At 40.4% G+C, this 14,280-nt stretch overlaps 1 protein-coding gene across 2 annotated transcripts; it reads left to right on the top strand.

Moving 5' to 3' along the window:
- Window positions 1-540: 540 nt before the first annotated feature.
- rfc4 (replication factor C (activator 1) 4) lies at window positions 541-12,695 on the top strand. Of its 2 annotated transcripts, none has more exons than XM_007543277.2 (11): window positions 541-711; window positions 888-1,015; window positions 3,675-3,753; window positions 5,551-5,630; window positions 5,742-5,861; window positions 6,043-6,186; window positions 6,273-6,393; window positions 9,251-9,376; window positions 9,484-9,564; window positions 9,771-9,884; window positions 12,356-12,695. In XM_007543277.2, the coding sequence occupies exons 2-11, from the start codon at window positions 900-902 to the stop codon at window positions 12,446-12,448; spliced, it is 1,074 nt and encodes a 357-aa protein (XP_007543339.1). In that variant the 5' UTR covers window positions 541-711; window positions 888-899; the 3' UTR covers window positions 12,449-12,695. The 2 variants fall into 2 exon arrangements, with proteins under 2 accessions (XP_007543339.1, XP_007543338.1); XM_007543276.2 differs by having other exon boundaries at window positions 542-711; window positions 892-1,015.
- Window positions 12,696-14,280: the final 1,585 nt, after the last annotated feature.

Genomic DNA, 14,280 nt, shown 5'->3' with positions numbered 1-14,280 from the left:
ATTTGTGTGTAGATGGTGCGTTTACATGCTAGTAGAAAGCTGGGTCATCTGAATTTTGCTCTGAACGTTTCTCACTGAGCTTGTGCCGAAGTGGCAAATACGTTAGTTTGGTGGAAAACGGAATATTTCAGCACTTCCTTATAATATTCCAAAATTGTTTGTAGACATATTGTGCATTTTTGAGTGGTACATGAGACTACGTGGTCTGAAAAACGACCACTGGTTGGGGGAATGGTTCGCTGGCCGGAAAAATAGGCAGGCAAACCAAGCAAGACGGAGCGTCCCTTTCAGATCTCATCAACACACTGATCCTCTAACAGGGATCCTCAGACCGAGGCATCGATGTCTGGTGTCCTGTAAAAGTATCTGTGCGTGTGTAAAAATATCTGTGTGTGTTTGTGTGTGTAAAAATACAACAACAACTAAATCCTCTCACCTCATTTTGTGTGTTTTAAATATTTCACACCTGTCCTTAATGTACATCAATCGTATTTATGTCTGATGTGATATACCACGCTGACGTCAGCAAGGAAGCGAAAAAGTTTCGCAGGCTTTGATTGGAAGTTGGAAGATGACATAACCGGAAGTTTTGTTCAGCCTGTCCAGAGCGGGAACACGGAGCTGTTTTAGCACAGAAACTGCTGCTGCGTCAGGTCGTTGTTTTAAAGCCAACACCGTATTACATCTTCTGTCCGGTCTGAAATTCTGCTGGTAAGATTAAAGGTTATTTCTGGTCTGGTTGCTAGGTTACTCGTTTGGGTACTGATACGACTGAAACAGTGAACAACAAGCTACCAGTGCTCTAGTTAGCAGGCTAAAAGTTTGTTAGTATGCTAGGGATCTGCAGGTCGGTTTATCTCACAATGTCATGTCTGCTTTTACCTGAGTCAGAAGGAATCATGCAGGCCTTTCTGAAAGGAGCAACTATCCAGACCAGTAGACCCCAGAAGGATAAGGTGACAGCGGGACCCAGTGGTGAGAAGAAGGCGAAGGCTGTTCCCTGGGTCGAGAAATAGTAAGTCTTTACTTCAAGGTTCATATTTCATTCTGGGGCTGAATACTAAACAAAATTACTTTACTTTTAGTTAGGGTTAGGGGTCCTGTTATTGCTTCAAAACAATAACGTGTGGTGACACATGTCTAACTGTAGTGTTCATGTGTCACCACGAGAATTTTACATATTCTGTACAGGAGACAGAACGTTTTATTTTCTGACTGACATTAAATCAGAATATATATTTCCTGTTTCGGCCAGTCAGACTAAAATAAACAAGTTCTATTTACTAAATGCCAGCCTATGTTTCTGCTACCTGCTGTTTCAGCAGGAAGGGGTAACAAGTTCAGTAATCTATCAGGAGGATATTTTGAGATTTACTGAATATGAGGAAATGGCTGAAAACCTCTGCATTTAAGAACCTCCACATTCTTCTTCCAAAAAAAAATATTCTGGGATTTAGCACATAAAAAGGATTTATTAATTTTAACTGACTTGTTACAGAAAACATTTAGCCTAGCCTCTGAGCATGAAGGGTGTAGGGGGAACAGGATGTGTTGCTTTGTGAAGGGGCCGCCCAACCCTTCATGGGGCCTTAAGCGAAACTTGGTTTTGGGGCCCTCTAGTTCTGCTAACAGTATGGACTGGCTGCAATTAGCAATCCGATCATTAGATCATTCACACACCTGGTATAAACTTATTCCATCTCTGGCAGTGCTGTTTACATTATATACATGTATAATAGAATACATTTATTGGCCAACTGATTTATCAACCAGTCGATTTCTGGGCGCCGATTTCCTTAATTTTGGAGGGTCGTGATTGGCCGACACATGTGAAGCCCATCTTATCTCCTAATCTTATTTTCATCAGCAAAGGTTTAAAGATCAGCCTCTGTCCTCTTCTGCTCTGCAGTGAGAGATTTGACTGACAGACCGGACCACCAGGTCCGGTCTGCACATTTACAGTTAACAATATTCACCCCATTGTTGCCAATTCACCAACTTTTTTGCTATATTTAGCAACATTTCAGACAAAAAAAATTCCTATCAACCAAAATCAAAATCGGCGGGTCAGGCTTTTTAAAGATCGGTAACCAGGGATCAGCCAGAAAACTGCAATCGGTGCAGCCATACACACACATTCATGACATTCTATGATTAAATAAATTTCTCTTTAGTGTTACTCCAATAGCTAAAAATGTAATTTATACCTGGTGAGTCTTTCTCCCCTGAGAATGTGGATTGGTACTGAACTGATTATGAGCCTTCAAATGATTTTAACAGAAGTTTCACATAACTTAGAAAAATAATGTTTGTTTTAGCCACAAAATGATTATATTCAGCAGCAAACAACATATCTCCAACTACAGCGTAGAGTAGCTAATCGTTGTAGCAGCTATGTAGCCTGATGTAAAAACATTTTGGTAGACAATGTCAAACATTGAGAAGTTTTAATTATTATTATTATTAAACGTTATCAAACACAGCGTTTTGAAGCCAAAAATACCTCAGAAATATACGGAGCCAACCATGAGAATCAACTAATTTAAAGTTTAAACTTAGTTTTACACAAAGACCCTAGCATAAATGTTTGGCTGTTGAACTGGACCGTTCAAGCTAATTTTCTATTAACAGCTTTACTAATCTGTTACATTACATTACCAAGGTAAAACAAACCTTTATCTTGGCTTTTTTCTATTCTTCCTCTTTCTTTTCTCCCTCCCTGAAGAATACGTCCTTTTTTGAGACATTGTTTTGCTTACTTTCTGACCGGAACTTTGGACGTTTGGATGCTCTGCATATTGCACGGCAGCTCAAATTATCGGCGAAGCGTGTGGTACCTACCCCGGCCACCAGAGTGCCCCAAGAGCAATTTTTGTTTTTCTTTTTATCTATAAAATAATGATTTCTACATACATTATCAAATATATATTATTGTAAAAACAAATCACTTTATGGGGAAATTGTGTGTTTTTGATATTATAATGATACAAAAATTATTATTAAAAAAAAAATCGGCTCCACTGAGGGGGCCTCTTAGTGGCCTTGGGGCCCTAAGCGGCTGCTTAGTTTGCTTATGCATTGGACCGGCCCTGGCTTTGTGTTTTCTAGCAATCTGGATTCATCTGTATAGCACTAAATATTATCACTTTTATATTTTGTGTAGTTCAGTTTCTTTCTCTGTCTTTTAATTCCCCATTCAAAAAGATTGCAACCTTGTTAGTCAAAAGGTTACAATATTTGACCAAACAAGTTGTGCAAAAAGTGGACAAATAAAAACTATTGGAGCCCAAGCTTGTATCTGAACTAAAATAAAGGAGTTCCCTGCATCAGCTGTCATTAGTTCAGATTTTATAAGGAAATTTTAAACGGCTGTCTTGAAAACTACAGACACTAAACATAGTTATTGAGTAAATTAGCTTCACCTTCTGAGATGTGGTTTACTGCTAAATGAAAGTCTTTAAATTCCACATATCTGTTGCAAGCTCTGGAAAACAAAACTAAGCACATTTGGCCGCCGTGGATTAAATTTGGTCCTTTTTAGATTTAACATGAGGTAGCTGGACCAGAGAGCAGTCTAGTTCCACTGAGTGAATTTCAAAAGAAATTAAATGAATGTTACTAATTGGGTGAATACATATCAGTAGGTTTGTTTTTGTGTATTTTTCTAACTCCAGCAGACCCAAATGTGTTGATGAGGTGGCCTTCCAGGATGAGGTGGTCACAGTGCTGAAGAAGTCACTGGAAGGAGCAGATGTAAGTATCAGTCTAGCCCAGTGGTGCCCAAAGTTGGTCCTCAAGGGCTGGCATCCTGCATGTTTTAGTTCTCTCCCTGGTTTAACACACCTGGATCAAATGATGGCTCATTAGAAAACCTAAGAAGAACATTGACATGCTGAAAAGGTTGTTGTTGCCAGTAAGGAGAGAACTAAATTATGCAGAATGCTGGCCCTTCAGGACTGACTTTGGGCACCCTTGGCCTAGTCTCTTACTAATTTCAGATTTGCCAATAAAAAGCAAAAACAAGCTTTCCTTTTTTTAAATTAACCTTGGCTAATTAATAGCTTTATCATCTGTGCATTTAGACACAGGCCAACATGATGAGTTGGCCTGTCGCGATAAACAATAAATCAATTAATGTCATGATAACTTAAAATGACCTCAGTAATAAATGAGGGCGATAATATTATTGCTTGTTTGTTTTTGTCATCTCTTTCTTTCTACCAAAGAAACAGAATGACATAAAGCTTCACTCCGGTGCCTCAAGTTACTCCTCCCCTCTCCTTTCCTCGGTAACAACTAAACACACAGGGAGCTAAAAGCATTAGTTTTCCCTCTGCTTGGGCTGAACCCAATACAAGGGACACAATAGTAACAAAAGCAACAAAAGTTTAACAATTTTCAACTTTCTTGTGTAGCGTTGCTAGCCTGCATGTGCACGTATGCATGTACGAGCTAGAAATTTCACATGCACAACTTAAACTGTTCACTCTTCTGGATGAGGGCAAGAGACTGTCACCTCATCGCTCAAACTTCATAGAAATGAATGGAGAGGGAGCAGTGCTGTGTCTGGTCACTGTGTGACCATTACCTCAGTTACCTGCTAGGCTCCTGGTCTAATACCACAGAGCGTAGCATAAAGCCCAGTGAGGAGGAGTGAGCCAGGGAAACGCTATTTTAAAAAGTGAATGTGACAGCTGCTGTCTGGCAGCACTTAGGATTTAAACTGAATGACCGTGGTGAATAAGTGAACCTGTGGGGGCGGAATGTTGTAAAACAGTTGCGACTAAACAGTAACCAACATATCTGCACCTAAAATGCACCGATGCATGTTTAGTTGCTTGGGGATGGTCCTATTGACACTCACGGGGTTGCAGTGGCATTTCTGATATGGGTGACAGAGGCAACCACCCAGGGCAGCATGTTGTTGGGAGTGGCACTCCCCACCCCCTGCCATCAACTGGACAGTCCGAATGTGAACAGTGCCTAATGCAAACCCAGGGACCCTCCTTCCAATTTTTTATATTTAAAAAGTCTTCCAGTTCCAGTGCTAAATGTTCTTTCAAAATTCGTTTTTTGTTCTCTAAGAGGGTGCAATTGCATTGTTATGCAATTTTTATAATATTAGTGGTTTCAAAATAGCAATATTAGACTGAAACTGAGAGTTTATTGCAATAATTTCTGGGACAATTGCCCAGCAAAATTTGTTATTGTGATCAGCGTATTTATTTATTTAAAAAAGAAATAAAACCCACACATTTAAACATATTTTAATGACTTTGAACTCCCATGGAGAACCTAAGGTTCCTGGGACCTCCTCCAGTCTGGACATCCTTGTCTTGTGGGAACCAGTCCTTACTCTCAGTTTCTGTCCCAGCTACAATTTGGGACAGAATTACCTGGGCATGATAAATTTATTATGTTGAATTAAAAACTTATAATTTGCATAATCCAAATCCATGAATGTTGACTGAAAACCACACAGTGGTGAAGGAGCACATGTCTGAGGATTAGCTTTTATCTTGAAGTCATGTGATTTCTGCTTCATTTCAGCTTCCAAACCTTCTCTTCTACGGTCCTCCTGGAACAGGAAAGACTTCCACCATCTTAGCTGCTGCCAGAGAACTTTATGGGTGACTGATCTGTTTTTTTGTTTGTTTTTTTTTTTAACTCCCTCCAGTACTGGAATGTTATTTGTTGCGTTGTTTTTATTTTCAACTCCTTCCTGTTGTGTCCCCCATTAGGCCGGAGCTGTATCGACAGAGGGTGCTGGAGCTGAATGCTTCGGATGAACGAGGAATTCAGGTCATCAGGGAGAAAGTGAAGAACTTTGCTCAGCTCACTGTGGCTGGGACGCATCCAAAGTGAGTCTGAACTCCTGCAGAATTTCATCCCTGTGCTTGTTTCTTTGTATCAGGCACTTACTTGAATTTGAAGAGTCTGTTACTTTGTCTGTGTGTTTATCACAAATGGTATGAAGGTTTTCCATTAAAAAAAAGGCTCAAACCCATGACATTTCCAAGAGCTATGATCTTCTGTTTGCAGCGGAAAGCCATGTCCTCCTTTTAAGATCATCATCCTGGACGAGGCAGACTCTATGACAGCTCCAGCACAAGCTGCGCTCAGGCGGACAATGGAGAAGGAGTCCCGCTCCACCCGCTTTTGCCTCATCTGTAACTACATCAGCAGGTGTGCTGAAGGTCCGAAGGTCAGCCCTCTGCAGTACTGTGACCTGGCCCACCTGACTCAAGTGTGTTCCTCTCTTTATTCCTCAGGATTATTGAGCCTCTTACCTCCAGATGTTCCAAGTTTCGTTTCAAACCTCTGGCTAGTCAGATCCAAGAAGAACGTTTACTGGAAATCTGTGATAAGGAGAAGCTCAAGTACACCAAAGCGGTAGGAGATGGAAGCTGCATTTGTTGATTTGAGAGCAATCAGACCAGCAGATAGAGGTGTCAGAATTTTATTTACAAACTCAACCATTTCCTGAGCTGGTATTTACTTGCTTAAGCACACTTCCCCTTCCAAAAGCTTTTCATGTTAAGCATAATACCCTATGTATTTGGATGTATAAATTGATTCATGATGTGGTGTGTGATAATTAGCTCCCATGCTATAGTTAGATAAACATCCTTCATACAATGATGTCTGAGCTAGGGCTAGAAGATTTGGAAAAAATTTCTATCACCATAACATTTTTCATTTCCATTGTTCTCTATCACGATATGAAACAAATCACTATTTTTATGTTTAATGTTCCCTGGAACTATTAAGTGAGAGCTCGTGATATAAGGTTATTTTTAATTTTAAAGATTTATTTTTAAAACTTGAACATGTCATCACTCTTTTGGATAAATAAGAGACACGCTTTAAAATAAAAACTTCAGGCATTACAGGAGAACTGAGCAAAACATTTTATATTTTTTTGTGGACATCAACTAAATAAAATGGGCATTGAAATATTAATTCTCAAAATCTGTCTTTTGTATAATCCATTTTTTAATTACTTTTTTTAGCGTAAGATATCGACAGAGAAAAAATTGTTTTATTGCCCGGTTATAGTTCAGAGTTCTCTAATATGAACTCAAACTGCTTGCTGTCTCTAGACCTTAAAAACAATTTTTCATGTATTTCCATTTGTTTCAGCAGGCTCAGCAGGTTGACTGTGTGGTATTATTTTGGTCATGTGATAGAAATGTAGAACATGCTTATGGGTTGGGGTGTTTAAGTAAAGCAGGAAAGAATGTAGATATTGTGTCCACATTTACATGGTGGTGAAAGTGCACGGAAATGTATATGGTATTGGTTATCGGTGACAACGATATCGGATATCGGCCCAAGTTTCCATATTGGTCCGTCAATAAAAATGACCTATATTCAGATTTATCTGGGGAGATTTTTATCACCACTATATACATCCAAGGTCACCTTGTTAGCTGTTCTGGTAGCCATCAGTACAGACCCAGACATCTTGACATCTCAGTGATGGAGCAGCAGATGAAAATGGCCTTTTAATAAATTGTGTAGATGACCAGAGCTCAGCAGCACTGCTGTTATCTTCAGTTTAGTTCCAGAGTGCTAACCCAGAACATGCAGATTTCTGCTTCAAGCTTTTATTAGCTTATTTCATCGACTCAAATTTCTTAATTGCTTGTTTTGTTGCTGCTTGTAAGCTTTAATCAAAACAGGTCTCTCTTATAAATAAAGATCAAAAAATGAGAAATAAAAAAACTCAGCTAATGCTGTCTGGCGTGTGGATAGGCCTGTCACGATAACAAATTTTGCTGAGCGATTGTCTAAAAAACTTATTGCGATAAACGATAATATTGTTTCAAGACCTTTTGACACCGATTTAATGGAAATGACTATTAATGCATGCAATTTCCTGTCATAGATAGATGCACTTTATTTTCAAAAGAACTGATAAACAAAACAACCAAAAGTAAGTATTTTCCCCTTACAACAATCTTGGAACGTTGGACATTCTAAGATTGTCGCTGGTGATTTCGTAACCGATCGTCCTGCAGTGTGTGGCCACGACGATCTAAAAAAGTCACACTTTAAGTATACCAATCCTAAGTATACTTGAAATATACTCAAGTATGTTAAAATTTAACATACTTATTAAACAATTTTTCGCTCCAATCTAAATAAGGGGTTTTCCCCGACTGGGAGCTGAACGCAGCCTGTTGAATGTGACAGGTAGCCAATCAGAAAGCGCGGATTCTCCTCCGCTTTCTGAGGGAAAATTACCAAGGGGAATCCCACACAGCTGACGCAGTGCAACCTGAAGACCAGCAGACATTGGAGATGATATGTGGAAACAACATTAATATTTATTCAACATTCTGTGCAAAGAATATAGAAATGACAAGGAGAGGAGTTGGAGCCAAATTGCTACTGCAGTTGATAAACCCGGTAACTTTTCAGCTGTTCTTCGTTAATATGACATAAATGGGTTATAATGTTTTTCATTCAGTCAGGACTTTACGCTGACTGTAGCCACATGCATCACAGGTAGATTCTAGTAAAGCATTGATTAATGCCTGATTTTAAAATTAGTTAACTGGACTTTTAGCCATTATTTTGTGCCCATGTGGCTGGACACCACACTGCACGATCAAACCCGATCGAACCGTTATACCTAGGATTTCTGTCGACTAATGTGTGGTCTCTCAGGTTTTGAAAATGGGACGACAATCAGCCGACAACTCATGTAGTGTGCGATGGACATTACACTAAGGAAATGAGGAAGGGAGGGTCAGTGGAGAGCTCCGGAGCTGAGCCTTTTTTCATTCAGTATCATCAACAGAAAGAAAAAAAAAAAAATGCAGGAAGAGACAATAAAGCCGATAATTAAAATGAGGTCGATATGTTTAATTTATCATGCGATTAATTGATTTATCGTTTATCGTGACAGGCTTACAAGCCTCAAATGTTGATTTCGTGCTGTTATGCTGCGAGAGTGGACCGGCTCTTCTTATCTGGCTTCTCCTTTGTTTCATAGAGACCTAAACTTCCCAAAGTTTTTCTACTTGCATTCTTCTGTCTTTTGATCGCAGTTGTTGTAAATAAGAGGATGTTGTGCAGTCGCAATAACCGTGCCCTGGAAATATGTGATTGTGTGTTGGGAAACAATTTGGTCATTTGAATGTGTGAAGTGTTATAAAATGAACACCATGAGTACATTTAATATTGAATGTACATCAAGACCTTCTCTCTCTTTTTTTTAAAATGGCTTTGCATGGCGTAGAGCATTGCAGCGTTGGTGCAGCTGTCTGAGGGGGATCTGAGGAAAGCCATCACGTTTCTTCAGAGCGCAGCGCGTCTCAACGCTGACAAGGAAATCACTGACCAAGCTATAATTGAGATAGCAGGGGTGAGTCACAGAGGAGAGAAATGATGGACACCTTCATCAGCTGTAAGTTAAACATTGTGTATGATTGAAACATGATGGTATGGTTCCTACATACATCACTTTTATAGGTCATTCCTTCCAAAATGATTGATAAATTGCTCCAAATCTGCTTCAGAGGAACGTTTGAGAAACTAGAGGTCGCAGTGAGGGTAAGTTATTGCTTTGTCTTCACATTTGTGTCCTAAACACTGTGCTTTGTCGACACAGACAAGTGCTTCAGTTATTTGACATAACCTAACCAGAATGTTTTTTTTCTTCAACAGAACATTAGGTTCTATTGTTTGGTTTTGTTCTGCTGTCTTGTTGTAATGCACTTGTTTTGTGTTTCCTCTTCTGTGTCATACTTCTCTATTAGAACATGGTGAATGAAGGATATGCAGCCACACAGATCCTGAGTCAGCTCCATGACTGCATCTTGGAAAAGGACATTACTGACGAGCAAAAGTCAGCCATCTTTGAAAAGATGGCGGTGAGTGTCTTCTATGGACTTATTTAGTTCAGTTTGAAATAAAAATGAGAACTCCTTTAGAAATAACTAGTGCTGTTTGTTATACAAATTTGTCACAATAATTAGCATGCTGAAATGAAATTAAAAATACACCAATTAAAGCAGGCAAATTTATTTGTATGGCACATTTTAGCAACAAGGCAATTGAAAGTGCTTTATATGATGAGAACATAAAACATCAAGCAAATAAACGTTTTACATAATAAAGGAAGGTAATAAAAAACTGAGAAAGTTCCACTTATTACTAATCAAATGCAAGTTCAGTTGGAGAAAGTTCTGATATACCCACACATGGATTTCTTTTATGCACCCACTTGATGCTTGAAGTGGGTTTGGAGTCACCTGGGGCCTCATGCATTAAAGAGTGCGCAGTTTTCACACTAAAACTTGGCATACAGAAATTTAGAAAAGGGCGGTGTACAAAAAAATTCCGATGTGTAAAGCCATGCACACGCACGTGGCTGTGCACCTTTCCTTTATACATCCCAATTTGCGGGAAAGAGTGCAGCTCCTGGTCCGCCCTGCCCAAGTGAAAAATTAGTATAACTTTAAATCAAAAATAATTTTTAAAAACTTAAAAAAAATTGAGTAGGAACTGTAAATGACAAAAATCCAAATATATTTTGAAAGTATAAGTATTAATATTAAATATGTGTGGTCATACTCACAACATCTAGGTGTAGATATAAACTGTGTGTAAATTGGCCAGTGTAATGTTGAGGCAAGAAAAAGTTTTTCGATTAATCCTTGTCTGAATAAAGTCATAACTGCCCTATGGATTTGGCCATTATTCTTGGACTACAGGTGATCATTGCTTAGAATAGTGATTAGTTACTGTCTGGATATTCACTAATCTGATTAAACTGTTTCATGACTGTACAATGAATTTACAGTCATTGAATGGGGAAGGAGCTGGAGCTAGTGTGTGATGCTGATAGGTTCCGGCTAGAAATAGTCAGTCCTGCCTTGACGCATGGCTCTGGTTCTGGAACCAGTCTCCTTGAGAGGGGCTGGACATACTTCCACTCAGGAGTTGCCCATGGTGAGAGGCGCCAGGGAGGAGTGGGCATACTTGTTGCCCCCCATCTCGGCGCCTGTACGTTGGGCTTTACTCCGGTAAACAAGAGGGTAGCCTCCCGTCGCCTACGAGTGGGGGGATGGGTCCTGACTGTTTGTGCTTACGGGCCGAACAGCAGTTCAGATTACCCACCCTTCTTGGAGTCCTTAGAGGGGGTACTGGAGAGTGCCCCTCCTGGGGACTCCTTTATTCTGCTGGGGGACTTCAACGCTCACATGGGCAATGACAGTGAGACCTGTAGGGGTGTGGTTGGGAGGGGGGTTCTTCGGGAGTATGGGGTACCGGGCCCTTTGATACGGGCTGTCAGGTCCCTATATGACCAGTGTCGGAGTCTGGTCCACATTGCCGGCACTAAGTCGGGCTCGTTTCCCATGAGAGTTGGACTCCACCAAGGTTGCCCTTTGTCACCGGTTCTGTTCATTACTTTTATGGACAGAATTTCTAGGCGCAGCCGGGGTGTTGAGGGGATCCGTTTTGGTGGCCTTAGGATCGCATCTCTGCTTTTTGCAGATGACGTGGTCCTGTTGGCTTCATCAGGTCGTGATCTGCAGCTCTCGCTGGAGCGGTTCGCAGCCTAGTGTGAAGCGACCGGGATGAGGATCAGTGCCTCCAAATCCGAGGCCATGAGCGGGAATAGGGTAGAGTGCCTTTTCCGGGTCAGGGAGGGTGACCCTCCTGGGGACTCCCTTGTTCTGCTGGGGGAGAACTTAAACTCTGACCAGGCTGGTCAGAGTTTAAATATCTGGGGTTCTTGTTCACGAATGAGGGAAGAAGGGAGCGGGAGATCGACAGGTGAATGGGTGCAGCGTCTGCCGTGAAGCGGGCGCAGTACTGGTCTGTCGTGGTGAAGAGCGAGCTAAGTCAAACAGCGAAGCTCTGGATACCGGTCGATCTATGTTCCCACCCTCATCTATGGTCATGAACTTTGGGTCATGACCGAAAGAAAGAGACCACGGATACAAGCGGCTGAAATGGGTTTTCTCCACAGGGTGGCTGGGCTCTCCCTTAGGTCATCCGGGAGGACTCGGAGTAGAGCCGCTGCTCCTCCACGTCGAGAGGAGCCAGTTGAGGTGGCTCGGGCATGCCTCCTGGACGCCTCCCTGGTGAGGAAGGCGTCCAGGAAGGCCCCGAGGAAGACCCAGGACACGCTGGAGGGACTATGTCTCTTGGCTGGCCTGGGAATGCCTTGGGGTTCCCCCGGAGGAGCTGGAAGAAGTGGCTGGGGAGAGGGAAGTCTGGGCCTCCCTTCTTAAACTGCTGCCCCCGCGATCCGACCCCAGATGAAGCGGAAGAAAATGGATGGACACTGAATTTAATTTCCTCTGGATTTATTGGTCTGTTTGCTCTGTTACAGGTTGTAGGAAAGTGCCTTGCTGATGGTGCAGATGAATACCTGCAGATGCTGAGTTTATGTTCGGTGATCATGCAGCAGGCTGGTCAGAGCTAAAACTCCGCTGAACAACTTCTCCATACAGAAGGAAAAGTGTCACCTTGTTCCAAGGACCAACAGCTGAAGTTCCCTGGTTCTGAGTCAGTGTTTCACATGTTGGGCCAGATTTACCAGACTATGGTGGTTAATGTTAACTGTTTCTCTTTTCTTAAGGATGTTCAGTTCAGAGGATAGAACATGCATAACTGCTTCCCAACATGTTGTCATATTTTTGGAATTTAATAAATTTTTTTTTTTAATGTTATGTCTGCACTTTCATTACATTTTCCCCTTACTAATTTGCTGCTAAAGTAAAGGAGTATTCCACAGTTTTGAGTAGGGACTGCATTTAATCATCCTTAGTTCAAACTAAGCTTAAGTCTAGAAGCCTAGACTGAAATTAAATGATAATAATAATAATTTTAAAAACACACACAAAGAAAAAATTCTTTTTTTTTTTTTGCTGTTTTTTACATTGGGATCACTTCAGATTGAGATACTTGTTAAAAGCACCATATATAGACTAGTAATACATCTACTGAATCATTCATCACTAATCAGATTCTTTCAGGAATAGTTTGAAAAACTTTGTGAAACAGAAACAGGGATTCTCAGTTTTGCACAGTGGCACCGTTGGTAGCACTGTGTTGCTACTAATTGTATTAACAGTATTGCAAGGCTACTGTTGCTACAAGTTGTGTAACCTACAGAACTTGACTGAGGGACCATTTAAAGACCTTTGAAGGTATTTTGAATTAATTAGTTGATTAGTGTGGCACCAAGTGCTTTCAAAATATTCAAATTTTCTGAGATTGAATTTGGGCTTTTCATTAGTTGTCAGTAATAACATTAAACAAAATAAACAATTGAAATATATCAGTCTATGTTTAATGAACAAATATAATATACCAGTTTAACTTTTTAATGGAAATACTGATTTTAATCAACTTTGTCATAATCTAATTTTATGGCCAGCACCTTCAATATGTCCATTCTAATTCTGGGCTGCATTTGATACAGCTGATCATACCATAATTGTTTATAGACTGGAAAAGTTAATGGGACTGCCTGATTTTGTGTAAAACTGGTTCACATCTGAGTGGGCAAAGAGGAACTACATAGTTTATTTTGGTAATTATAAATTTGGGGATCGTCAAGGGTTTATTCTCAGAACACTTATTCAACATGTATTATATGTTCTGGATCCCTATCTCAGATTAAAAAGAACATCTACCATGGAAGATGTGGCTGACACACAACTTTATACTCTGTGTCGTGACACCTACTGGCCATAAGTCTTTTTTCTGACCATCAATTGTTCAGTTTATTTTTTGTGAGGATGATGGAGAAAATACCAGAGAATTTGAGTGTTTTCTCAGTTCATACCTGGGCTCTCAGCAGGCACAGAACATCTGGAAAGTATCTACAGCACCTCACTTTTTCCATATTTTGTTATGTTACATCCTAATTCCGGACTGAAATTTCCCAATCCCATGTCGACCCCACCGAGACCACGGGATGTAGAGTTCTATTTAGTGCAATTCACTTTACGACCACTAGAGGCAGACAAAGTCCTTCAGATCGGCTTTTGGACGCTATTGCCACAAACATGACAGGCGTTGGTTTCTGCCCAAGACTGCAGTATCTCCAGTCTTCTTTCTCATAAAGGAAGACCTTTGAAAATGTATTCCTATTTAAAAGTTATATTCAGGTTTAATATTCACAAGCTCAGCAGATGGAAATATTAGACCAAAGATTGTGCTTAAACAAGATATCTCACTTTAACATGAAATGTAGATGTAAAACTGTATCTCATGGTTAAGTAAATGTAACTGAGTAAATGTAGCTAG

Source organism: Poecilia formosa, unplaced genomic scaffold (assembly GCF_000485575.1).
Source record: "Poecilia formosa unplaced genomic scaffold, Poecilia_formosa-5.1.2 Scaffold792, whole genome shotgun sequence".
In the NCBI taxonomy this organism is placed as follows: domain Eukaryota; kingdom Metazoa; phylum Chordata; class Actinopteri; order Cyprinodontiformes; family Poeciliidae; genus Poecilia; species Poecilia formosa.
The sequence above is the reverse complement of the archived record's forward strand: the minus strand, read 5'-3'. Positions and strand labels throughout refer to the sequence as shown.

Excerpts from the sequence above, each read along its gene's own strand:
- rfc4 (XM_007543277.2), top strand. The coding sequence starts at position 900 with ATGCAGGCCTTTCTGAAAGGAGCAACTATCCAGACCAGTAGACCCCAG. Across the intron at positions 1,016-3,674 it reads GTTCCCTGGGTCGAGAAATA|CAGACCCAAATGTGTTGATG; the intron begins GTAAGTCTTTAC and ends TTCTAACTCCAG. Across the intron at positions 6,394-9,250 it reads AGCTCAAGTACACCAAAGCG|AGCATTGCAGCGTTGGTGCA; the intron begins GTAGGAGATGGA and ends TGCATGGCGTAG.